The 22,056-nt window shown below is 50.8% G+C and overlaps 1 protein-coding gene across 1 annotated transcript in view; it reads left to right on the top strand.

Moving 5' to 3' along the window:
• The window catches only part of FGF12 (fibroblast growth factor 12), a 95,684-nt gene that overhangs the window by 14,539 nt on the left and 59,089 nt on the right, over positions 1 to 22,056 (top strand). Inside the window, exons 2-3 of the mRNA XM_066620242.1 lie at positions 9,680 to 9,790; positions 18,647 to 18,750. Coding sequence (XP_066476339.1) covers positions 9,680 to 9,790; positions 18,647 to 18,750 — 215 coding nt within the window. The remainder of the gene's footprint in view (positions 1 to 9,679; positions 9,791 to 18,646; positions 18,751 to 22,056) is intronic.

Here is a 22,056-nt window from a genome sequence, read left to right as displayed (position 1 = left end):
CCTCAGGGTTAGTGGGTGTTGAGCAGCTATCCCAAGAGCCAACAGGCTCAAAGATAACAGGATGACATTGGCAATCTCTCTTCCTCGGGTGCCTCTGGAGACCCTGGAGGGGGTCAGATGACAGGAGATAGCCCCTTAAGCACTCTCTTCTCCTGTGTGAGCCTGCCTGGTCTTTACCGCCTGCTTTGGAGACTCCTCCCCATGAGAGAACAGGGCCTTTTTGGTGGTGGAGTTTTGGCCATGGAACTCCCTCCCCAGGCAGGCATGAGCAAAGTCGCAACTTGGTGTGCGACAGGTGTTGGGGTCAAGACTTTCCTGTTCTGCAGGGTGTTCAGTGGGAGGCACCCATCTCTCTGGTGCTTTGAGCTGTCCTTATTCCACCTCTTTCAACTTGACTGCGTTTTGACTCTCTTCGACTATTGCAGTTTCTAATCTGTTCAGATTTATTCTTTTGGTTTCTTTTTGTAGGTTGCTTTAAATACTTTTCAGTAGAGATGCAGGATATTAATATCGTAAAATTCATCCAGGAAATAAACACAATTGCCACTTAATTTCCAGTTACCCCTCTGGGGAGGCTGTTTACAGCCTCTGCCTGCACAGTTCAGCTCTGCATCCCCACCAAACTCCCCTCGCCTGGGATTTGTGTTCTGGAGTAAACAGGTAGGGAGAGTGGCTCAGCTTGATCATTTAAAGCTACTAGTGACCACATCGCTGCACAGTTCAGTGCCAGATGGTCAGTGACTAAGGAGTCCCATGTGGCTTCTGGACATCCAGATGTTCCCAAGTGTGGGGCACCTTTTGGGGACGTATCTCTTATATCTGAAAGGTGAAATCTTTGTGGCAAACACTGGCATGGTGTGCCTCTTTTGCAAGCTGTCATTTCATCAGACTGCTTTTCCTCCTCCCCTGGAGATGCAGCTGACTATGGAGCTGCATGTGGGTGGAGGAAATTGCTCTCTCCAGTGTGCAGGAAGGAGCTTTGCTGCGGGGTGGGGAGGGATGTGCCATCTGCCTGAGCAGAGGGCGGGTCTCTCTGCCTACACTCTGCTCACCTCATGATGCCTGGGAGCTGGGATGGCCCTGGATGTGAGGCTTCAGGAGTGGCCCACTTTTGGAAGTCCACAAGGGGTGTGTTTGTGATGCAGGAAGCACACTGATTTGTGAAGGACCAGAGTTGTGTTGTGCAGTGTCCTTTGATCAGGGAAGCTTGGTTCCTGGAAAGCCGCAATGGCCAGCACTTTCCTGCAGGAGATTTGAGGGAAGGCAAGGGTGAAATTGTGAGAGTAGGTTTCAGAGGACAGGAAGGCAGCTTGGCTTGAAAAGGCAGGGGGAACAGGACTCCTGTGCCTCAGCTCCAGTGGTACTTCTGACTCCACCATGCCCAATGTTTCCACATTTGAAGGAGCCATAACTTGGAGGGGTCAGCCTAGCACAGTGCAGGAACATCCCTCTCCACTTTTTGGAGCTCTGCAGTTTTAACCAGGACTCGCAGATGTTGCCTGTGTCTGCCCACCCTGCCTTGCTGCAGTTGTGTGAGGTGCTCCTGGACGTGCTGGACCATCCCTGTTGCCTCAGCATTACTCGTTTCCAGCCATCTGTGCTTGGAGAGATCGATTGGTGATGTATTTGGGGGGACTCGGTGCTGCTTGCTTGGTCTGCACAATCTCCAGGCAATCCAAGACTTTTCCAGGTGGCTTGACCTGTGGGCATTGAGGAGCCCTCTGACCCACCCCACTTCCTGTCCTCATCATTGAGCTTCTCCCATCTTGTTCCCTCTCTTGATGATGCTGACATCTTTGCATGTGATTGTTATTGCTTGTTATTGTGCCATCAGTGGACACATTGCTATACATACTCAGGGGTCCTGCCCCAAGGAGCTTCCTACCTCCTTGAATGAAACCAGAAGGTTGGATGTTCATTAGCTTCACAAAGGCCTGAACTGCCACCATTAGGACCATGATGTCTCTCTCTCTCTGCCTGTTGCCCAGCAATTTTGCAGAATAGTCTTCATGACTTTGCATGCAGCAGGGGCCAGCTGCAGTCCCTGGTGGCATCTCTGGGTAGGGCAGAAAAAGACCCCTCCATGGAGAGGAACTGTGGACCCTAAAGAACTGGAAATTGAAAAACCCATCTGATCTCCAGAGACCTGGCTGTGGAACTCTTTAATCTGGCCTTTGTGTGCTGACTTTCCTGCAGTGAATCTCTCACATGGAGTGCATTCAGGGAGGACATAGTCACTTTTCTTGACTGTGCAGTCCCCCTCCCTGCCCCCCTCCTTCCTGTGCCCACAGTATGCATCAGAAAATCCCTGAATTCTGAAATCTACATACTGTATAAAGCATGTACATTTGCATCTGTTTGCCTGTTTTGCATAATCTATTCAATTCCTGTTGGTAATGTGGAAAGCAGATACTATGCAGGGCACCAGCACTGTAGATTTTTCTTATTTGTCTCCCCCCCCCCCCCCCCGGGCTTCTAAGATTTCATCAGATGCTTTCTACACACTTTGCAATCTTGAGGACTAGTTCTGTGCTGGATATCAGTCTCTGCTTATCATTCCAGAATGCCCACTGCTCTGGCCAGATTGCCAGGTGAGGAGCTTGGAATACTACCATCTGAATCTCTCTCTCTCTCTCTCACACACACACACACACACACAGAGGGAGAGAGAGGTTTGCCACTTCGAAGGAAGGCTTCCTTGTGTATCGTTTGCTGTGCCTTCTCTGCCGTGAGGACCTGGCAGCTCTCAGAAGATGTTGCCAGAGTCAGTGGCTTTGCCAAAGCAGACTCAGCATCTTTCTTTGTGTTTTTCTGATTCTTCTTGCCTGTGATCTCCACCTGCTTTCCTGGCGCTACAGCCGGAGCTGTCAGATTGGGAGGTTGATTGATGACTCAGCTGGACAGCCTCACCTCCTTAACTGCCATTCAGCCTGGAAAGTAAACAGCTTCTAATTTACTTAAATTAAGTGCAGGTTGAAAAGCTTGCCAGGTGAATTGCTGTGCAGCCCCCTAAGGAAGGAGAATGAACACCTGGAGCACTTGAGGTGCCCAGTAGCCTCCGAAACTGAGACAGAAAAGGGAGGCCTCCCAAGAGAGAGCCTGTGGCTGTTCCATTTTGAGAGTTGCTAGAAGGACGGAAGGTGCTCCATCCCTGGCAGTCAGTCTCCTGCCTCCAGGAGTCCAATGCTCTGAGTCAGCAGGATTTCCACCAGAAAGCAAGGGAGCAGTCCTCAACGCACGCATTTGAAGTAAATCTCCCGGTAGTCCAGTTGTCTTCAGATCCAAGTGCAGGTGTTTGGCCAGACCCTCAAACTTGTGATTGGTTTCATTTCACTCTTCCCGAACTAAGCCTGCCGCTGCACAGGTTTCCCCCTACTGAACATACAGGCTCACATGGAGTGGCTTCCCTGTCATTCAGGCCTGTGTTTCAGTGGCCCTGCATGATTTCCTGCAGCTGGGAACAGTGTTGCCAAAGGCCCCCCCCCCAGCGTTGCCTGGGGGCTTTTTGACTGGAGATGCTGCAGATGTCTGGCCTTTGGGAATTCTTCAAGAAGAGCAGCTGCACTGTGTGTTCTTTCTATGTTGCACATGTGCCCTGTTCATCCAGGCTCCCCTGGTAAATATGACACGGGGCTCTGAGCACCTTGCAATTTCAACACAGAGCTGCTGGGCTTGGATTCTGCTAGAAGGAGTTGTCAGGCAAAGCCAGCAGGGTGTGTCTGTGCACCTGATTGCAGTGGTGCTAAAGGACCTTTTGATAACCAAAAAGAGAAAAGGTTCCAGTACAAAAAGGGGGGTGTAGGATAATGCCTGGGAAGAGGGGAGGCAGAAGCAGGAAAGCTTGAACAGGATCAGTCCTAGCACCTGGCAAGACCAAGGACTTCAGAGATTTAAATGGTTCCGCGGTCTGCACCTTAAATCCATGACTCGCTGCAGTACAGAAGTGTACTCAGGACGCAAGGCGCAAGGAGCTTGCGTCCTGAGTACACTTCTGTACTGCAGCGAGTCATGGACTCTTCACTCACAACAGGAGAGGAAACTGAATGCTTTCCACATGCGCTGCCTCCGACGTATTCTCGGCATCACCTGGCAGGACAAAGTTCTAAACAACACAGTCCTGGAACGTGCTGGAATCCCTAGCATGTATGCACTACTGAAACAGAGACGCCTGCGTTGGCTCGGTCATGTTGTGAGAATGGATGATGGCCGGATCCCAAAGGATCTCCTCTATGGAGAACTCGTGCAAGGAAAGCGCCCTACAGGTAGACCACAGCTGCGATACAAGGACATCTGCAAGAGGAATCTGAAGGCCTTAGGAGTGGACCTCAACAAGTGGGAAACCCTGGCCTCTGAGCGGCCCGCTTGGAGGCAGGCTGTGCAACATGGCCTTTCCCAGTTTGAAGAGACACTTTGCCAACAGTCTGAGGCAAAGAGGCAAAGAAGGAAGGCCCATAGCCAGGGAGACAGGCCAGGGACAGACTGCACTTGCTCCCAGTGTGGAAGGGATGGTCACTCCCGAATCGGCCTTTTCGGCCACACTAGACGCTGTTCCAGAACCACCTTTCAGAGCACGATACCATAGTCTTTCGAGACTGAAGGTTGCCAACTTAACCTTAAATCCACAGAATCAGCCACCCCCAGTTTTCCTGTGGTACTTGTGAGGTTAGCAGGAGAGGGTAGATTAAGGCAGCAGGCCATGAATTCCCCCGGGATAGTGGCAACTCTCTTGGGCCCGCTGAAGGTCTGTTGCCCAGAATCCTGGGAATACTGTGCAAGAAAACCAGGAAAGGGACTGTTGTATTGAGCAAGAGAGACACCATGGGATGAGAAGCAGTGTGAGGCTATCTTTCTGAGGAATCGACTGCCAGTCCAAGCACACCTGTGAAGTGGGAAGGGATCAGGAGGAGAAGAGATGCAGTCCAAGTGGGGCATTGGAGAAATTTAGCAGCCAGGACTAGAAGCTTGAGCTTCATGCAGAATTTGGCATGGAGTTAGTGAACAGAATTCAGTAAGGAGTGGGGTGGCACGGTCCTGGATCTGCTGTGATGGGGCTGGGGAAATCCCAGCTGCATATGGAGCTGGAGCATTTGATCTGAGCCACAAGTCGGTGCCTCTGCATCTGGGGTATGTTGTGCAGCCTGTATCCTCAGCCTCCAGTTCCTTGTTGTGCTCCGGGATTAGGAGGCATGTTCAGTCTTGTTCTTATGTGAGGGAAGCTTTGTGGGAAGAGGATGGCTCCTCTCTGGGCAGCTAAGGACTGGCTTTGCAAGCAGAAGGCCCCAGGGTCAGTACTCAGCAACTCCAGCCTCAAGGGAGCTCCAGGGCCAGGGCCACGAAAGGCTTCTCTCCGACTGGGCATGTGGAGAGCCACTGCCAGCCAGAGGAGGCCATTCTGGGCCTGACTCGGCAGGAAAAAAAGCCCTCCTGTCTCATTTGGATGATTCAGAAAGAACCGGCATCCACTGGAGAAATGGGGACAGTGCTCAAGAGCCAGGGATGCCCTGTACGTGCTGCAGAGGGACTGTTTGGAGAAGGCTCTTTGCGAGCCCATCTTGATGCACAGGGGATGTGGACGAGCTCTCGTGCCTGAGGCTGGTGCTGGCACACTTTCTGCTAGCGTGCGCTCCTGGTCTTCCACTCTGGATGATGGCAAGAGAAGCAGCCACTGCAGGGGGAAAGGAGCCGGTGGACTCTGATGTGCCAGAGTGCCGTGTTTTCTGCTGGGGCCCCCAGCCAGCCCCTGATCCTTTCCCATAGATGCCTCCAGTTCACCAGTGCTCAATAACATCCATCTTGGCCTAGGAAGAAGATGCTTCACTCCATATTATTGTCTTAATCTGTTCCACAGCATGGAGATGTGCAGCACTTTCCGGCAGTTTGCACAGACTGGTAAATAAATAATGTGAACCCGAGACTGTGGCAAGCAGTGAGCGCTTTTTCTTGACAGAGGAAGTGCTGGCAGGAGCCTGGGAAAGAACTGAAGGGACTTTGCCTGGGAGCAGAGGTGAAGAGACCTGCTGTGCCCAGCAGTCTGCAGTCTCCAGGCACGGTCCATGAGAGGCACCTCGTCTCCTCCCCAGTCACTGCAGCACCTCCTCCACCGGAGTCTTCCCAGGGGCGCTGGGTTCTTGGACTCCTTAAGGAGCCAAGGGCACAGGGTGATGCTGCGCTTGTCGAGTCTGCGTTTGGCAGAACTGCGGGCTGGGCGTGGGCAAGTGAAGCGATGCCACAGGTTGCACTGCACACACCTTTCAACTCTAAACAAGGTTCATCTCTGAGGGCAAGTGAGTGCTGCTTCCGCTCTTAGTGGGGCAGAGGTTGGTTCTTCTGGCTTGCAGACACTTATGTGCCGAGCCTAGTGCTTCTGACCATAGCTGCTCAATGCAGAGCCAGACACGAGTGCTCTGGTGGTTTAATACTACTTACACTGCCCATCTTTGCACGTGGCACTGCTGGGCGATGCACTCCCTCTTCTGCAGCCAGTCTTCTGGCTCTCACGGGATTGACTGTTGTGCCTAGACCTGCGTAGGTGATGTCATCTCCTACTCTGTAGCCTGAGGCAGTTGGATTCAGCAGTGGTGGCATTCCTTGGGAATTCCCTGTTGTGGTGCACTGGCAGGTTTGCGCCACCTTTTCATACTGGAAAGTGCACCTCGCTTTCATTTGTGAAAGACCCCAAGGATGCTATAAACAACCAAGCAGAGCCAGGCTTGGATACCCACAGGCAGGATCCTGGCTGGCACTGTGGGTGGAGCTCAGGGTGGCACCCTGGCCAGGGCAGGCCCACTACGCCCACTGCTTGTGTCCACCCACGCTGCTGGTCACCTGTCACACTCGAGGAGCAGTCTCATCTCTTTCCCCTCACCTCTGCAGCCTGGACTGTGTCATCTCAGTGGGAACTAATGCCTAGACCAGGAGGGTTTCACTCTCAGCTGACTGGAGAGATGGTCAGTGACTTGACCCCCCAGATATCCAGTGGTTTTGCCCACGTGGTATGCTATGCACCCTTGTGTACATGGCAGGCTGTCACTGTGATGGGGAGTTAAAAGGCAAGTCATTTTTTTTTAAGCTTTTAGTTGCTGGTTTTAGTTCTTAGTTTTTACTTTTAGTTTTTTAGTGTAAGAGTTAAGCCTTTAGTTTTCAGTTTGAGTCCTTAGGCTCTAGCTTTGAGTGTGGTTTTAGTTTTTGGCTGTTTCAGTGTGGAGTGTTTGGCTGTTTAGGGTTTATTTGGTTTCCTGATGAATTGTTACTTAGACCACAGTCTTAACCCAAAAATCTTTCACTGCCCTTGTGCTATATTTGCAAGCAGCTGGAAACATCAGAGAAGTGAGTGGTTTTCTCAGCTTGACTCCTGACTGTTTCCTGAGAACTGAGGGCACAGTCCCCTGGTGGGTGGGAAGTTCTCCTGCACAAACCAAGTAGAAGTGAATGGGAGTGCCACGAGAGAGCCTCCCAAGCCCTGCGGGTTGACACAAGACTCTCTGGCAGCTGGGCACTGCTGTGGCTCTTTGGGGCGTTGCGATTCTCACCCACTGACCCTCCGTGCAGTACCTGCAGGAGCTGAAAGAGGCTGAGAGGGAGAAGTAAGTGTCCAGCGATTCCGTGGGGGTCAGCACTGGGGGGTGGTGGAGGCACTTTGGCCAGGCTCACTGAGCAAAATACCCTGAGTTGGCATTTCCATCTGCTGAGGAGAATTTGCCTGCAGTTGCAAGACACTTTCAGCAAAGCACTTGGTGTCTTGATACGCCTTGGCTGTCTGGGGCAAAGGGACATGCCCGACATCAGCCGTGTTCCAAAGACAGGCCTGAGGAGCACCTCCAAGTGATCGCTGCTTTCAATGTCGCTTCAGCTGCTGAAAAGACCAGGGCTGCAACGCTGTGTACTCATGCGGGAGTCAGCCCCATTGACTGCAGGAAGATGTCCTTCTGAGCAAACTTGTGTAGGATTGTGCAAGCCAAGTCAATGGCTTTAGGCCTCAGATCTCTCTCTCCAGTATTGGAATAATCGTCCTTACAGGAGAGTCTGTAAAGCTTATTTGACTCCCAACCAGTCAATATTGAAACCAGATTCTGCAGCGCGACTCCTTCAGGGCAGGCTGCAGGAGACAGACAGCTGCGCGGCTGGGATTCCCTGGCTTCAGTCTCGCCTCAGGAGGCCTTATGCAGTCCACTCCCTCTTGGTTCCAGTAAGCTGTGCAGCAGTCCTGACCCTCCTCACAGGGCGGTTGTAAGGACGGGGTCAAGATAATACTTGGGAAGAATCCGTATCTGCTTGAAAAGCGCAAGGCAGGAGCAAAGTGTGATTATGGTGTGTGTTGGGGGGCTTGTACATGGCAAGTCTGAAGAGTTCTCCACCCGCCCGGAGCCTGACTGCACCCCCTTGTGGGACCCTGTCTGTGAGGCCATCTAGGGTAGGCAAAATTGCCTGATACCCAACTCCAAGTGAAGCGCAGATGCTGCCTTCCATCGTTCCCTCTGCAGGCAGACATGGAAGAAGCAGCGAGGTGCAGGTGGAGCAAAACCCCAAACTCAGCCCACCATGATGGTTGGAGCAGGTGTGTGTGTGTGTGTGTGTGCCCTTGCCAAATGCCTGCCTGTGCAGCCTCCCAGAAGGGAAGCAGGAAGCCTGCGCTCGACTGCTGTTCAAGGTCTCTGAGGGACGGGAAAGGTAAAGCCAATTCCTCCTCCCTGCTCCTAAGGACTCTTTGTGTTTTAAGTGCAGGCCTAGAACCCGGAATGCAGCAGGTCTCATCATGCTTGCTCTAGAAGTACTTCCGCTCCTGCAGGAGGCTCTTGCTCTGGAATGGACCACCCCGGTCAGGGAAGGTGACAGTGTTTTCCTGAAGTGCCCTGTGAATGGGGACCACCCCCTTCTTTGGGAGGAAGTCAGGAGGTGCTCAGCGAGCTCTCTGCCGTTGCTGACCCCCAGCTTGTTCCCATTGCAGGTTCTGTGTTTCGTCACCAGGAGTTTGTGATTTCTGGCTGATTCTGGTTGCTAAACCAATTACTGCGGCTGCCGGGATGCCGGGTCCCCTTCCCCCTGAGCCTGAGCTGTGTCTTGCTTGGTAACCTGCTGCTCTCTGCAGCTCCCACCTCCAGAGCTGAAGGAGGAGATGGAGACTTGCTGGCTGGACCATGTGCCATCTGCCATCTCCAAGGGCAACTCCTAGCACTCCTTCTGACTTTGGAGCTGGGTAGGGAACAGGGATTGCCCTTCAGCTGTGGGGATGATCTGCACCCCAGTATTGGGAGGAGGGCTAGGGCCAGGGGTCCACATGTGTTGCCTTGTCTTACTGGCCAGCTGTTTTTCATGGTTGCCATCAACCCCCTTCCACCCACCACAAGCAAGCCCCCAGGATTCGCAGGGAGACCGCGTCTGCTGTCGTTTGCCCCGGGATATGGAGACAGTCAGGAGGAGTGGGGTGTGTCTCCCACTGCTCAGAGCAGACTCCAGCTGTGGCTCACCTTCTCAGAATGGCAGTGGAGACAAGGCATCTGGGGATTGGGTGTCCTCCCCGGAGGACTGGGAGCATTTGTCCCTGAGCAGCCAGTGCGTGGGTTTGCAGCTGCTGGCTGGGACTCTCCTCACTTGCTCAAGGTGAAGAGGGACAGGCTGCAGGCAGCTGCTTGTTGCTGGGTGGGGATCTACAGGAACACCCATGTCTCTTTTTGCCTTGCAGAACCCCAGCTGAAAGGAATCGTGACACGGTTATTCAGCCAGCAGGAGTTTTTCCTGCAGATGCACCCGGATGGGATGATTGATGGGACCAAGGACGAAAACAGTGACTACAGTAAGTCTCTTCTGTGCTTTTTTCTCTCCTTTCCCGACCGGATTGTAAATCATGGGCATTGTCCTGGCACGCAGCAGGCCCCGCTATTTTTTGGTGGGGAAGGCGTTAAATTACCGCCAAGGCAGCTGTTCCCGATGTTGCTGGGCTCTCCTGTCAGCACTTCCCCTTTAAATAAATCTCTCCTCTCTCATTTTCTCACATTTGCTGCCCCTGACACTGCAGCTGCTGTCTGGGGGTGGCGAGAAGGATAAAACTCTCACTTTCCAAGGCGGACTTTTGAGTGCCTGCCAAGAGAGAAAGAGGGAGGTGAGATTGAGCCCAGCGGCAGATTGGCTGGCTGGCGAGAGAGCAAAGCAAGAGCAGGGGCCTCTCTCCCCACTAGTCGATAGGAAGATGGTCCCTATAGGCAGACCCAGCAGTACAGATTAGCCCTGCTGGGCCACTGTCTGCCCGCACTCCTCGCTCGGGGAAATGGCCAGGTGCAAGCAGGTAAGGAAGGTGATGGTCTTTCCCTGTAGTTTGTGGGGAATCCAGCACAGTTGCAGTGCCCCTCTGCACTTCCCAGGGAATTCTGGTGGGGCTTTGGGGCTGGTGGTTGTCCCTGCATGGTTAATCCTGGATTTTTCTGTTTCCCCCAAACTCCTGGGCGATCAGTTGCAGCACAACTGGTTAGGGAGCACCACTGCACCCCCACAAGCAATGACACCCATTTCACAGCCCAGAACACTTCTCCCTGCAAGAGAGGAAGCAGAGGAAGCTTCTCCCTGCAGAAGCCCCGAACCCCTGCACCTTTCCTGGCTTGCTTTTACCTGCCAAACTCTTTCCCTGGGAGCAGTGAAATGCATCCAGGTGCTGGTAGCATCAACCGTCAAAAGCCAGCACTGCTCACTTAAGTAAGTTCATGCAAGTCACTTCAGTGCCCACTGAAGAAGAGCTGCCACTTCCTTCTCTGGAGAAAAGAGCTGCTCCTCAGTTGAGGGGGTCTGACAATTTTGCACCCTTTTTTCCAAGGAACTTTAAACCCGGCGGGGGATGAAGGGCATAATCAGTGTGGGAACTGCAGTGGGGCCAACAATCTTCAGTCCCTCCCAAACTCTTACTGTGATTTTCACCACATTTCAGGCCATTCCTATGCAAAATGTCCATGGAAAACGAAGGCCTGTGTTGTATGTTCCTGGCAATGTGTAATGTGGCCCTCAAGGCATAACTACCCTCCTGTGTCACTTTAAGCCTCTGATTGGGGCTGACATTCTTGATAAGTACAGCATACATTGCATAGGGAGAAGAGGAGGAATCGGGACTACAGGGTGTGCATGTGTGGACTTTCACTCTTTGCCCTGTTTCCTCTTTGTGGCACAGACAGTCTTGCTCTTTTGGATCGCCACAACCCCAGACAGCCCTCAAATTCTGCCAGGTCTCGCTGTGCTCAGACAATTAACCCCCAAGTGGGAAAAATGGCCTCTTCTTCATGCACCAGTTAAGGCCACTGAAAGCCTCTCTGTTCTGCCTGGTCCAAAGAGATTCTCAGAAGAGGGGTAGGAAGAAACGGTGCCGCCTCCCTGCTCATCTGCTGCCAGACAACAGAAATGCTGTTATTGAACAAGAGGAATGGCGAATAACTGAGAGCTTCTCAAAATTAACTATGCATGGGACACACATTTTAATTCATTGGCTCTTAGGAAGGAAGATGTTCTCCTAAAAGATAAGCCCAGAGATGCCAAATTGGCCACCCATGAAACAAGCCGTGATGAAACTTGTTGAAGTAATGTGGACAAGGTAATATCTTCCTGTCACCTGGTGTTACACTGGAGTCAGTGTTTGGCTGTCTGATCTTTGTCTTCCAGCAAGCAACTGGGATTTCCTACCCTGATTTTGAGCTCACAGGGCATTCATTGCCAATGTCTCTTCTTCCTAGGTCTTTGCTCTGGGTCCCCATCCCTGCAGGTGCAAAATAATGGTGTTGGATGACTCTCCATCTTCAAAGTTGGCCAATATTCTGCCCTGTCAAGTCTCTTCCCAGTGCTTGCCAGGTCTCCCTTGCTTTTGCAGAGGGAGCCTCTGGGTTCTCTTCTGACTCCCATTGTGCATGGTGGTTACTGCACTTACTTAGCAGGGAGTGACGCTGTCTTGCTTCTGAACACAGCAGTGCAGTGTTCATCCCAGGGCTTAAAAAGGCCAAGTGGGCAACAAGTGGTCTGGAGCACTTTCCCTAGGCAAAAAGGGCAACCTATTGGGGACTTATTTGTTTAGATGACAGGCAATTTAGGTGGGGGGGGATGACAAATGCTTGTCACATGATGTCTAGTGTGGAGAAAGGAGAGAGGGGTTTTATAGTACTAGAACTGACGTATGTGTGTGTGTGAGATTGCTTAATGTTGTGTTTGTGTCGTCCATAGCTGCAGATGAAAAGTTCTTGCCTCCACCTTGCTTGCTCTGTCACTGGAAGAGGTTGTGTTTTTTGAGACACGAACATCATGAGTTGAGTGACTGAAGGTGACAGAGCCTTGTGGGTGATGGATATTGGTGCAGGAAACATAACTGGCAGATGGTCAAGGGGGCTGCCTGACCACGGTGCTTGGAATGCTCCCTCTGCAATTAAACAATTCTGACAAACGGTTATTACTGAAATAGGAGCCGTGGGAGTGGCCGTCCTCTACTCGAATAGCGCGGAAATAGCTGCACCTCAACCTGACAGACCAGCGGTTTTGCCGCGAGGCAGCCTCAGGTGTGCCAGCCCTTGAGCTGATTGGGCAACCAGAGAGCCTGGAGGAGGTCCTCGTAGTGAGTGAGAAGGAGGGAGGCAGGAGAAGGCCGGCAGGAGCGCATCTGCTGAGGCCACCAGCCCAAGAACTGGCTGGTGAAAGGTCCACAAAAGTCCCTTTTCCTGCCATCATTGTCCCATATTCCTGATTTGAGGCAAACTCATTCTGTTTTGGCAGCCCAGGGGTGTTGGCTGCGTACCTGCTTCAGGGCTCTGCATCACCACCTGTAATGCATGTACATTGTATAGGTCCTGATTTGAAATGTGGCGTGTTGGTGATCCTGGTGGATATAGACTGGGAGCTCCACAGTCAGATGTCTCAAAGCTTCTGGCCCTTGTGAGCATCTCCTTGTTGTTGCCCTGGAGGAGTCTTCCCCTTGCTGTTTCAAGTTGCCTCCAAGACAGTTCTTCATCTCAAGACAAATGACGGGCAGAGAGTGAGTGATGGCAGCCATTTGCCTTCATTATCTATAGTGATGTGCTCCATTTTTTTCCTCAGTCAGGAGCGCTTATAAATAGACTTGTTAATTGCAAGGTTGCGGTGTGTGCTGATGTCGCACCAAAGGTTGAGAAATTGTTTCATGCCTGGACTGGCAGAGCTTCCTGTGACAGTTGGCCCCTTTTCTTTCACAGAGTTCAAAATTAGGCTCACCCTCCTGGTCAGACCTGCCGTTGAACACACGCATCCTGAACACGCACACGTCTGAGTGGAGCTGTTTTTCCTTGTGTGGAATGATTCAGTTGCCCACATCACAGGAGTGCTGCTAGGAGTGCCTGGTGTTCACTGGATGTGTGTGGGGCGGGCGATTTTGTGATGGCAGGCTGCCCCCAACCCTCCCTACATTCATAGGCCTGCCTGCGGTGTACTTCTGCACACAAGGAAAGGCAATGTTTGTGATTGTACATATCCTGGCCTGTGTGGGGGTGCAGTGGGGTGTGTGAGGAACCATGGCCTGCTTGGAGGGGGGCAGAAGGCAGTCTTTGCTCCTTTGTGCGCATGTGCAGGGGCATCTGTCTCTATAGGCCATTTCCCAGAAGGAGACTAACCAAGAGGCGATTCACCTCTGCCCAGGAAACTCCAGACTGGCCCAACCACCCCTGAGAGTGACGCCTGGGCTGTGTGCCGGAACTTTCTAACTTGCAGGCTTGGGATTTTTGCAGGCTTGGGATTCAGGCCCACCTGAATAGAAGGGCAGCTGCTATATGTGCGGGGGGGGGGGGGAAGTGGGGAGGGTTGAAAATCTAGTGCTAGACAAAAGGTCACCTGTAGACTTAAGCCTCACTGTTAATTGACTGTTTGTCAACCAGCTTGAGCAAATATTTGAATTGAGCAGCACCTGAATTAACAAAACTAAACTAGCTGCCACTAAGGTCAAGCCTCCCCCCCCCCAGTAAACCCTGCTTTGGGAGGTGGATATGTGAGCTTGGATGGCCAGGCAGCGTCCCAGCATTTCCACAAGGAAGGAGACAGGCCTTCATCATTCAGGCCTTCGTTGCCTCCAGATGCAGGGGTTCAAATGTCTTCCACACATACAAGGCTGTCCAGAACCTTCTGTTGGTCAAAAAAGCATCTGCCATGTTCCAGCTGGGACTGCGGGTTGGGATGAGTCAGCCGTATGTTAAGAACATAAGAACAACCCCACTGGATCAGGCCGTAGGCCCATCTAGTCCAGCTTCCTGTGTCTCACAGCAGCCCACCAAATGCCCAGGGAGCACACCAGATAACAAGAGACCTGCAAGGCCTCCTGGGAATTGTAGTTAAGAACATAAGAACAGCCCCACTGGATCAGGCCATAGGCCCATCTAGTCCAGCTTCCTGTATCTCACAGTGGCCCACCAAATGCCCCAGGGAGCACACCAGATAACAAGAGACCTGCAAGGCCTCCTGGGAATTGTAGTTAAGAACATAAGAACAGCCCCACTGGATCAGGCCATAGGCCCATCTAGTCCAGCTTCCTGTATCTCACAGCGGCCCACCAAATGCCCCAGGGAGCACACCAGATAACAAGAGACCTCATCCTGGTGCCCTCCCCTGCATCTGGCATTCTGACATAGCCCATTTCTAAAATCAGGAGGTTGCGCATACACACCATGGCTTGTAACCCATAATGGATTTTTCCTCCAGAAACTTGTCCAACACTCTTTTAAAGGCATCCAGGCCAGATGCCGTCACCACATCCTGTGGCAAGGAGTTCCACAGACCAACCACACGCTGAGTAAAGAAATATTTTCTTTTGTCTGTCCTAACTCTCCCAACACTCAATTTTAGTGGATGTCCCCTGGTTCTGGTGTTGGTGCGAAAGGGAAAAGAGCGTCTCTCTATCCACTCTGTCCTTCCCCTGCATGATTTTGTATGTCTCAATCATGTCCCCCCTCAAGCGCCTGTTTTCTAGACTGAAGAGACCTTGAAATGAGGAAACAGATCAGGGAGGTGACAAGGAGGGACAGGGTTGTAATCATGGGGGACTTCAATTATCCTCATATTGACTGGGTCAATTTGTGTTCTGGTCACGATAAGGAAACCGGATTTCTTGACGTGCTAAATGACTGTGGCTTAGATCAGCTAGTCACGGAGCCCACCAGAGGACAGGTGACTCTGGATTTAATTTTGTGCGGTACGCAGGACCTGGTTAGAGATGTAAACATTACTGAGCCATTGGGGAACCGTGATCATGCTGCGATTCGTTTTGACGTGCACGCTGGGGGAAGAATACCAGGCAAATCTCTAACAAAAACCCTTGACTTCCAACGGGTGGACTTCCCTCAAATGAGGAGGCTGGTTAGAAGGAGGTTGAAAGGGAGGGTAAAAAGAGTCCAATCTCTCCAGAGTGCATGGAGGCTGCTTAAAACAACAGTAATAGAGGCCCAGCAGAGGTGTATACCGCAAAGAAAGAAGGGTTCCACTAAATCCAGGAGGGTGCCCGCATGGCTAACCAGCCAAGTTAGAGAGGCTGTGAAGGGCAAGGAAGCTTCCTTCCGTAAATGGAAGTCTTGCCCTAATGAGGAGAATAAAAAGGAACATAAACTGTGGCAAAAGAAATGTAAGAAGATGATATGGGAGGCCAAGCGAGACTATGAGGAACGCATGGCCAGCAACATTAAGGGGAATAATAAAAGCTTCTTCAAATATGTTAGAAGCAGGAAACCCGCCAGAGAAGCGGTTGGCCCTCTGGATGGTGAGGGAGGGAAAGGGGAGATAAAAGGAGACTTAGAGATGGCAGAGAAATTAAATGAGTTCTTTGCATCTGTCTTCACGGCAGAAGACCTCGGGCAGATACCTCTGCCCGAACGGCCCCTCCTAACCGAGGAGTTAAGTCAGATAGAGGTTAAAAGAGAAGATGTTTCAGACCTCATTGATAAATTAAAGATCAATAAGTCACCGGGCCCTGAGGGCATCCACCCAAGGGTTATTAAGGAATTGAAGAATGAAGTTGCAGATCTCTTGACTAAGGTATGCAACTTGTCCCTCAAAACGGCCACGGTGCCAGAAGATTGGAGGACAGCAAATGTCACGCCTATTTTTAAAAAGGGAAAGAGGGGGGACCCGGGAAACTATAGGCCGGTCAGCCTAACATCCATACCGGGTAAGATGGTGGAATGCCTCATCAAAGATAGGATCTCAAAACACATAGACGAACAGACCTTGCTGAGGGAGAGTCAGCATGGCTTCTGTAAGGGTAAGTCTTGCCTCACGAACCTTATAGAATTCTTTGAAAAGGTCAACAGGCATGTGGATGCGGGAGAACCCGTGGACATTATATATCTGGACTTTCAGAAGGCGTTTGACACGGTCCCTCACCAAAGGCTACTGAAAAAACTCCACAGTCAGGGAATTAGAGGACAGGTCCTCTCGTGGATTGAGAACTGGTTGGAGGCCAGGAAGCAGAGAGTGGGTGTCAATGGGCAATTTTCACAATGGAGAGAGGTGAAAAGCGGTGTGCCCCAAGGATCTGTCCTGGGACCGGTGCTTTTCAACCTCTTCATAAATGACCTGGAGACAGGGTTGAGCAGTGAAGTGGCTAAGTTTGCAGACGACACCAAACGTTTCCGAGTGGTAAAGACCAGAAGTGATTGTGAGGAGCTCCAGAAGGATCTCTCCAGACTGGCAGAATGGGCAGCAAAATGGCAGATGCGCTTCAATGTCAGTAAGTGTAAAGTCATGCACATTGGGGCAAAAAAATCAAAACTTTAGATATAGGCTGATGGGTTCTGAGCTGTCTGTGACAGATCAGGAGAGAGATCTTGGGGTGGTGGTGGACAGGTCGATGAAAGTGTCGACCCAATGTGCGGTGGCAGTGAAGAAGGCCAATTCTATGCTTGGGATCATTAGGAAGGGTATTGAGAACAAAACGGCTAGTATTATAATGCCGTTGTACAAATCGATGGTAAGGCCACACCTGGAGTATTGTGTCCAGTTCTGGTCGCCGCATCTCAAAAAAGACGTAGTGGAAATGGAAAAGGTGCAAAAGAGAGTGACTAAGATGATTACGGGTCTGGGGCACCTTCCTTATGAGGAAAGGCTACGGCGTTTGGGCCTCTTCAGCCTAGAAAAGAGACGCTTGAGGGGGGACATGATTGAGACATACAAAATTATGCAGGGGGTGGACAGAGTGGATAGGGAGATGCTCTTTACACTCTCACATAATACCAGAACCAGGGGACATCCACTAAAATTTAGTGTTGGGAGAGTTAGGACAGACAAAAGAAAATATTTCTTTACTCAGCGCGTGGTCGGTCTGTGGAACTCCTTGCCACAGGATGTGGTGCTGGCGTCTAGCCTAGACGCCTTTAAAAGGGGATTGGACGAGTTTCTGGAGGAAAAATCCATTATGGGGTACAAGCCATGATGTGTATGCGCAACCTCCTGATTTTAGGAATGGGTTAAGTCAGAATGCCAGATGTAGGGGAGGGCACCAGGATGAGGTCTCTTGTTATCTGGTGTGCTCCCTGGGGCATTTGGTGGGCCGCTGTGAGATACAGGAAGCTGGACTAGATGGGCCTATGGCCTGATCCAGTGGGGCTGTTCTTATGTTCTTATGTTAAGAGGCCCAAACGCCGTAGAGCACCTCCACTGATTGCCAGCTTGTTTCTTGGTTCCATTCACAAAGTGGATTCTGACCATTAAGGCCCTAGATGGTCTGGGAGAAGGATGCTGGAAAAACGACCCACAACAGAGGCCCTGCTCTGTGTCCCAACTCTGTCTGACACGATGGGGAGGGGGGCAGTGAGAGATGAGACATTATTGTTTTGACAGTTGTGCCCAGACTTTGCAGAGGCGGGCTCCATCATTGCTTGTTTGCAGAGCAAAGTGACGCCCAACTGCTTTCAAGGAACCTTTGACTATTATCAGAACTGGGTCTGGATGTTTGACTGATGTGACTGCATTTGATGCTGTTTCTTGTTTATTTATATTTAAATATGATTATTGTTTCAAGACTGAAGGTTGCCAACAGCCTAGGCGCCAATTCTATCTCCTGCCACCAGCACTGATGCAGCTGCGTCAAAAATGTACGCACTGCATCCTATGGTGGAGGTGGCGGCCCAAGGCAAACAGGAGATAAGGAACGATATTTTTATTCTTCTCTGCGTAAGCCCTGGAGCTGCCTGTGGGTCTCCGCGGACGTACAGCACCTGTTTTTCTGGCCTATGTCTGAAGAGGGAAACGGGATGGGATTTTTTTGGAAGTGGGAATAAGGTCTGACCTGTGCCATTTCTACCAGATCCACTCCTCCCCAACCCCAATTCCTTCTGCAGAATGGCCAGTTCCTCTCCCCTTCCATGCTCTGCCCACCAGTGGCAGCTTACCTGCTCCAGAGCAGGTTGCCACTGGCGGCAGCAGCTCCAGAATGGCTGGTGGTCAACTCTGTTCCATTGTCCCAACTAGCCCAATAGGATTGTCCATTAGTGTTGTGCTTGAAGCCATTTTAGTATTTTCCATGGAAAAGCAAGATAAATCTTACCAAAATTAATTCAGGGTAAGCTGTGGTGGGAGGGGATGTGTGGCAGTTCCTATCAAACCATGTTTGCTCAATGACGTTTCCATTCCTTCTGGCCAACTGATCCGTAGTAATTGTCCTCTCTCTTCTTTCTTCCAGCCCTCTTCAACCTAATTCCAGTGGGCCTTCGTGTGGTGGCAATCCAGGGCGTGAAGGCAGGCCTCTATGTGGCTATGAATGCCGAGGGCTATCTCTACAGCTCAGTAAGTTCCAGATCTTGATAGGGGGATGCTGGAGGTATCATATTGATATGTTGGGTGCCTCTGAGTTATGTAGGTTAGCTACTCTAGGTTGTGCATCGAAGAACCCACTGTCATGAATAAGTGCATGTTAGGCCTAGGTTGACAGTAGAAGCCTGAACCAAACTAAGACAGTGTCACGGAGAAGTTGCTAGCAGTTCCCAGCTGCCAGAATGTGAGTAAATAAACAAAAGGATTGTTGTCTCTCCTTTGCTGGCCAGAAAGGACAGACAGCAAGAATTAAAACCTCCTGGAATGTTTAGCACCTTAGCAGACAGAGAGGCACCTTATCAAGCGTAATTGAGTGGATCTCCAGTTGGGAGGGGTAAAGAACGATGAGGGGTTGACAACCAGGCCAACTTCGAGAAGGTTCTGTTCCTCAAGCGTTCTGACTGGACAGTCTAAATAGTATGAAGTCACCTCAGTACTATTAGCATGAGAATTAGCATTAGCCGCCTTGGGTGCCCTTCGGGGAGAAAGGCGGAATACAAATCTCATAATAATAATAATAATAAAGAAATACTCTGAGGAGTGCTGATGGAGGGTCCTTCCTGCCTAGTGTGAGCCTGACAACTTACCATAGACAAGTCGACAAGTTGTAGCCTGTTGACAAGTTGTAGCCCCCATGCTTCTGGCAGGCAGGTAGTTTTAAAAACAAACAAAAAAGTTGAAGTGGGCACATTCAAGAATAAATTAAAAAATAGCAGAATTATTTCTGCTAGTAGGGTTTTGTGGCATGGATGCTAGCCAATGCACAGCAGACTTTCACTGGTCCAGTCTGGAGCAGAATGAAAACTTGCAGAACCAATTTTTCATAACTGGTCCCATGACAGAAAAAGTTATATTTGTACTGGATGGTGTGAGGGCATTCTCCAAGCAGTCTGCCCTGCTCCTAAAACACTTTCATGCTTGCTTGGTACAAACATGATATATCCAGAGTAGGCTCTGGTCTCTTCAAGCTGTTTACTCAGTCACAAGCACCTTTCTGGCTGCTAGCCAGTTCATTTGCCAAATTGTATTCGTGTTCTTGGTTGAGACCTGCCTGTTTCCACAGAAGCTGATGTTATTTATCATGCCAAATAATTGCTCAAATGCAGTGAGGTCTGGCCATATTCTGTATGTGGTGGACTCACCTTGGATTGATTGTAATCCCAGTGAATCCTGACCAGAAATCCCATATACGTACCAAGCTGATTCCATGAAGCAGTAATTGATGTTGGGTGCTGTTGGGAGTGCCTGATGTGTGTAAGAGAGTGGTGAAGCCCAGTGTGCGTGAAGCCCAATTTCCTGGGTGCAACCCTCGTTCATGTCAGCAGGGCTTATGCTCCAAATTAATGAATGCAAGGGTTTTGTCAGTTCAGTTTTTCACTGCAGGCACCAAAACACCCTGAGAGTGTAACTTATTCAAACTGCATTTTGTAAGAGGTTGCATGTTGAGTGCAGCCTGCCTTGTGCCCAGGTGAGCTGATGGGGAGGTGGCTAGGCTGTGTGGGGCTGTAGGAAAACTCAGATGGAGGCTTCATGCAAGCTGCCCACTTGACTGATTCCACAGCTCTTGCGAAGTGGTGTGGAAGGGCACAGGGAGGCTTTTCATCAGCGGACTCATTTAAAACAAATAATTGAGTCTCGCGGATTGATGAAGCAGGGCCATTCGTTTGCTAGAAATGAGTTCATGCTTCATGGAATTCTTCTTGATTGCTGCTTGATTGGAGTACCTTGCCCTGAGCCACAACTGGGCTTGAGTGCAGGTGTTGCACATTCTATTTTGGGGTGGGGGGTGGGGTTTCTCTTGCTGGACATCCAAGGATCTCATGCGCCAAATGGGTGCAAGTCACTAAGGAATGTGGTTTTGCACTGTGTTAATTTATTCAAACTTTTGTCCCTCCATAAACTTCAGGACAACTTCTCACGTTAAAAACATGCAACAATTAAATGAACAACGACTTTCTCACAACCCAGCAAAAAAACCTGAATTGATCCTGGTCTGTATATTCCATAAATGAGGTGGGACACTTCTGGACTACAGTGCCAGAGTGTGGGGTGGAGTAGGGGGCGTTTGCACTCCTCTATGTGAAAATCAGTACATAACTCTTCTAGCTGGTGTCTTTGAGCCAGGCAGTGGGGGGGGGGGAAGGGCAGGAGAAGCTGAAAGGGGCCAGAGGCACCTTGGGGTCAATATGGTTGGATAGATGATAATCAGAAGGGCTAGAGTAGCAGAAAGTGAAGTCAGGGCCAGGCAGAGGTCAGGTGACAAAGGAGTCAAGGCAGCTTATGTGGCCACACTGGTGGCTACTGGAACTGCAGACCTGGCCCTGGGGAAAGCATGACAGAAAGTGGCCTTTCCCCTGGCCCTGGAGAAACTGAGAGAGCGCTTCAGTTCCACGGGGGAGAAGAGGTGCAGTGCTGACATGGGCCACTAGGGGTGGAGGCTCTGCAGTGTCGTAGAGATAAGCCAAACAACTTCATGACCAGGATGTGAGATGCCTGAGCCCTGCTGCTGGAGTCTCCATCTCAAGATCTGCCAGCAGATCAGGGAGAAGGGCTGTGCTAAGCCTTTCTTGTTGATGTGCTGCCTTTCTTCATGCAAGGAGTTGTTGTTAAAAGCATGGAGGCATAAAAAAAATCTGTCCTTGCCTACTGCTGTCTGAAGTCTCAGATCTGATCGCCTCATTCTGCTCTGTACAGATAAAAAGCCTGGGAGTGTAGGAGCTTTTGTGGGGGCACCGCTCAGCCATCCGTTTTTCCACATGGCACCCTGTGTCTCCAGCTTGGCTTGAAGGACAACGTGGCATTCATTGTTGCTGTACAGGCAGGGGCATCACATCACTCCCAATACCCTCGCCTCCTTGAACGGGCACCGGACTTTGCCTCGTTTGGGATGGGCAGGGGCCTCCCACTGGGACCTGCTTATGTACAGACAGAGCACCAAGACTAGTTGTGAGGGGCCAACTTGCAGTGACGCTGGAAGGCATGTGGGTCTGTCCACAGCTGGAGCATGAGCCTTGGCAGCCGTACTCTGAGCCGTACTCAGAGTTATTCCATCTGCTCTGAGCGTGGGAGGATGGAGGCCAGAACGTGAAGCCAGATCAGAAAGAAACATCTGAATGTTGTGGTTCTTGAAAGATAGAACCTTCTTTCGATTGTAAAAATCCCTACGGGGATTTAAATAGCCTGCCTATGTAAACCGCCTTGAATAAAGTCTTGAATAAAGACCAAGAAAGGCGGTATATAAATACCTGTATTATTATTTATTATTATTATTACTCCTTT

The sequence above is a fragment of the Tiliqua scincoides genome, chromosome 3, assembly GCF_035046505.1.
Source record: "Tiliqua scincoides isolate rTilSci1 chromosome 3, rTilSci1.hap2, whole genome shotgun sequence".
NCBI classification, from domain to species: domain Eukaryota; kingdom Metazoa; phylum Chordata; class Lepidosauria; order Squamata; family Scincidae; genus Tiliqua; species Tiliqua scincoides.
Note: the sequence above shows the minus strand (reverse complement) of the source record. Positions and strands in the feature narration are given on the sequence as shown.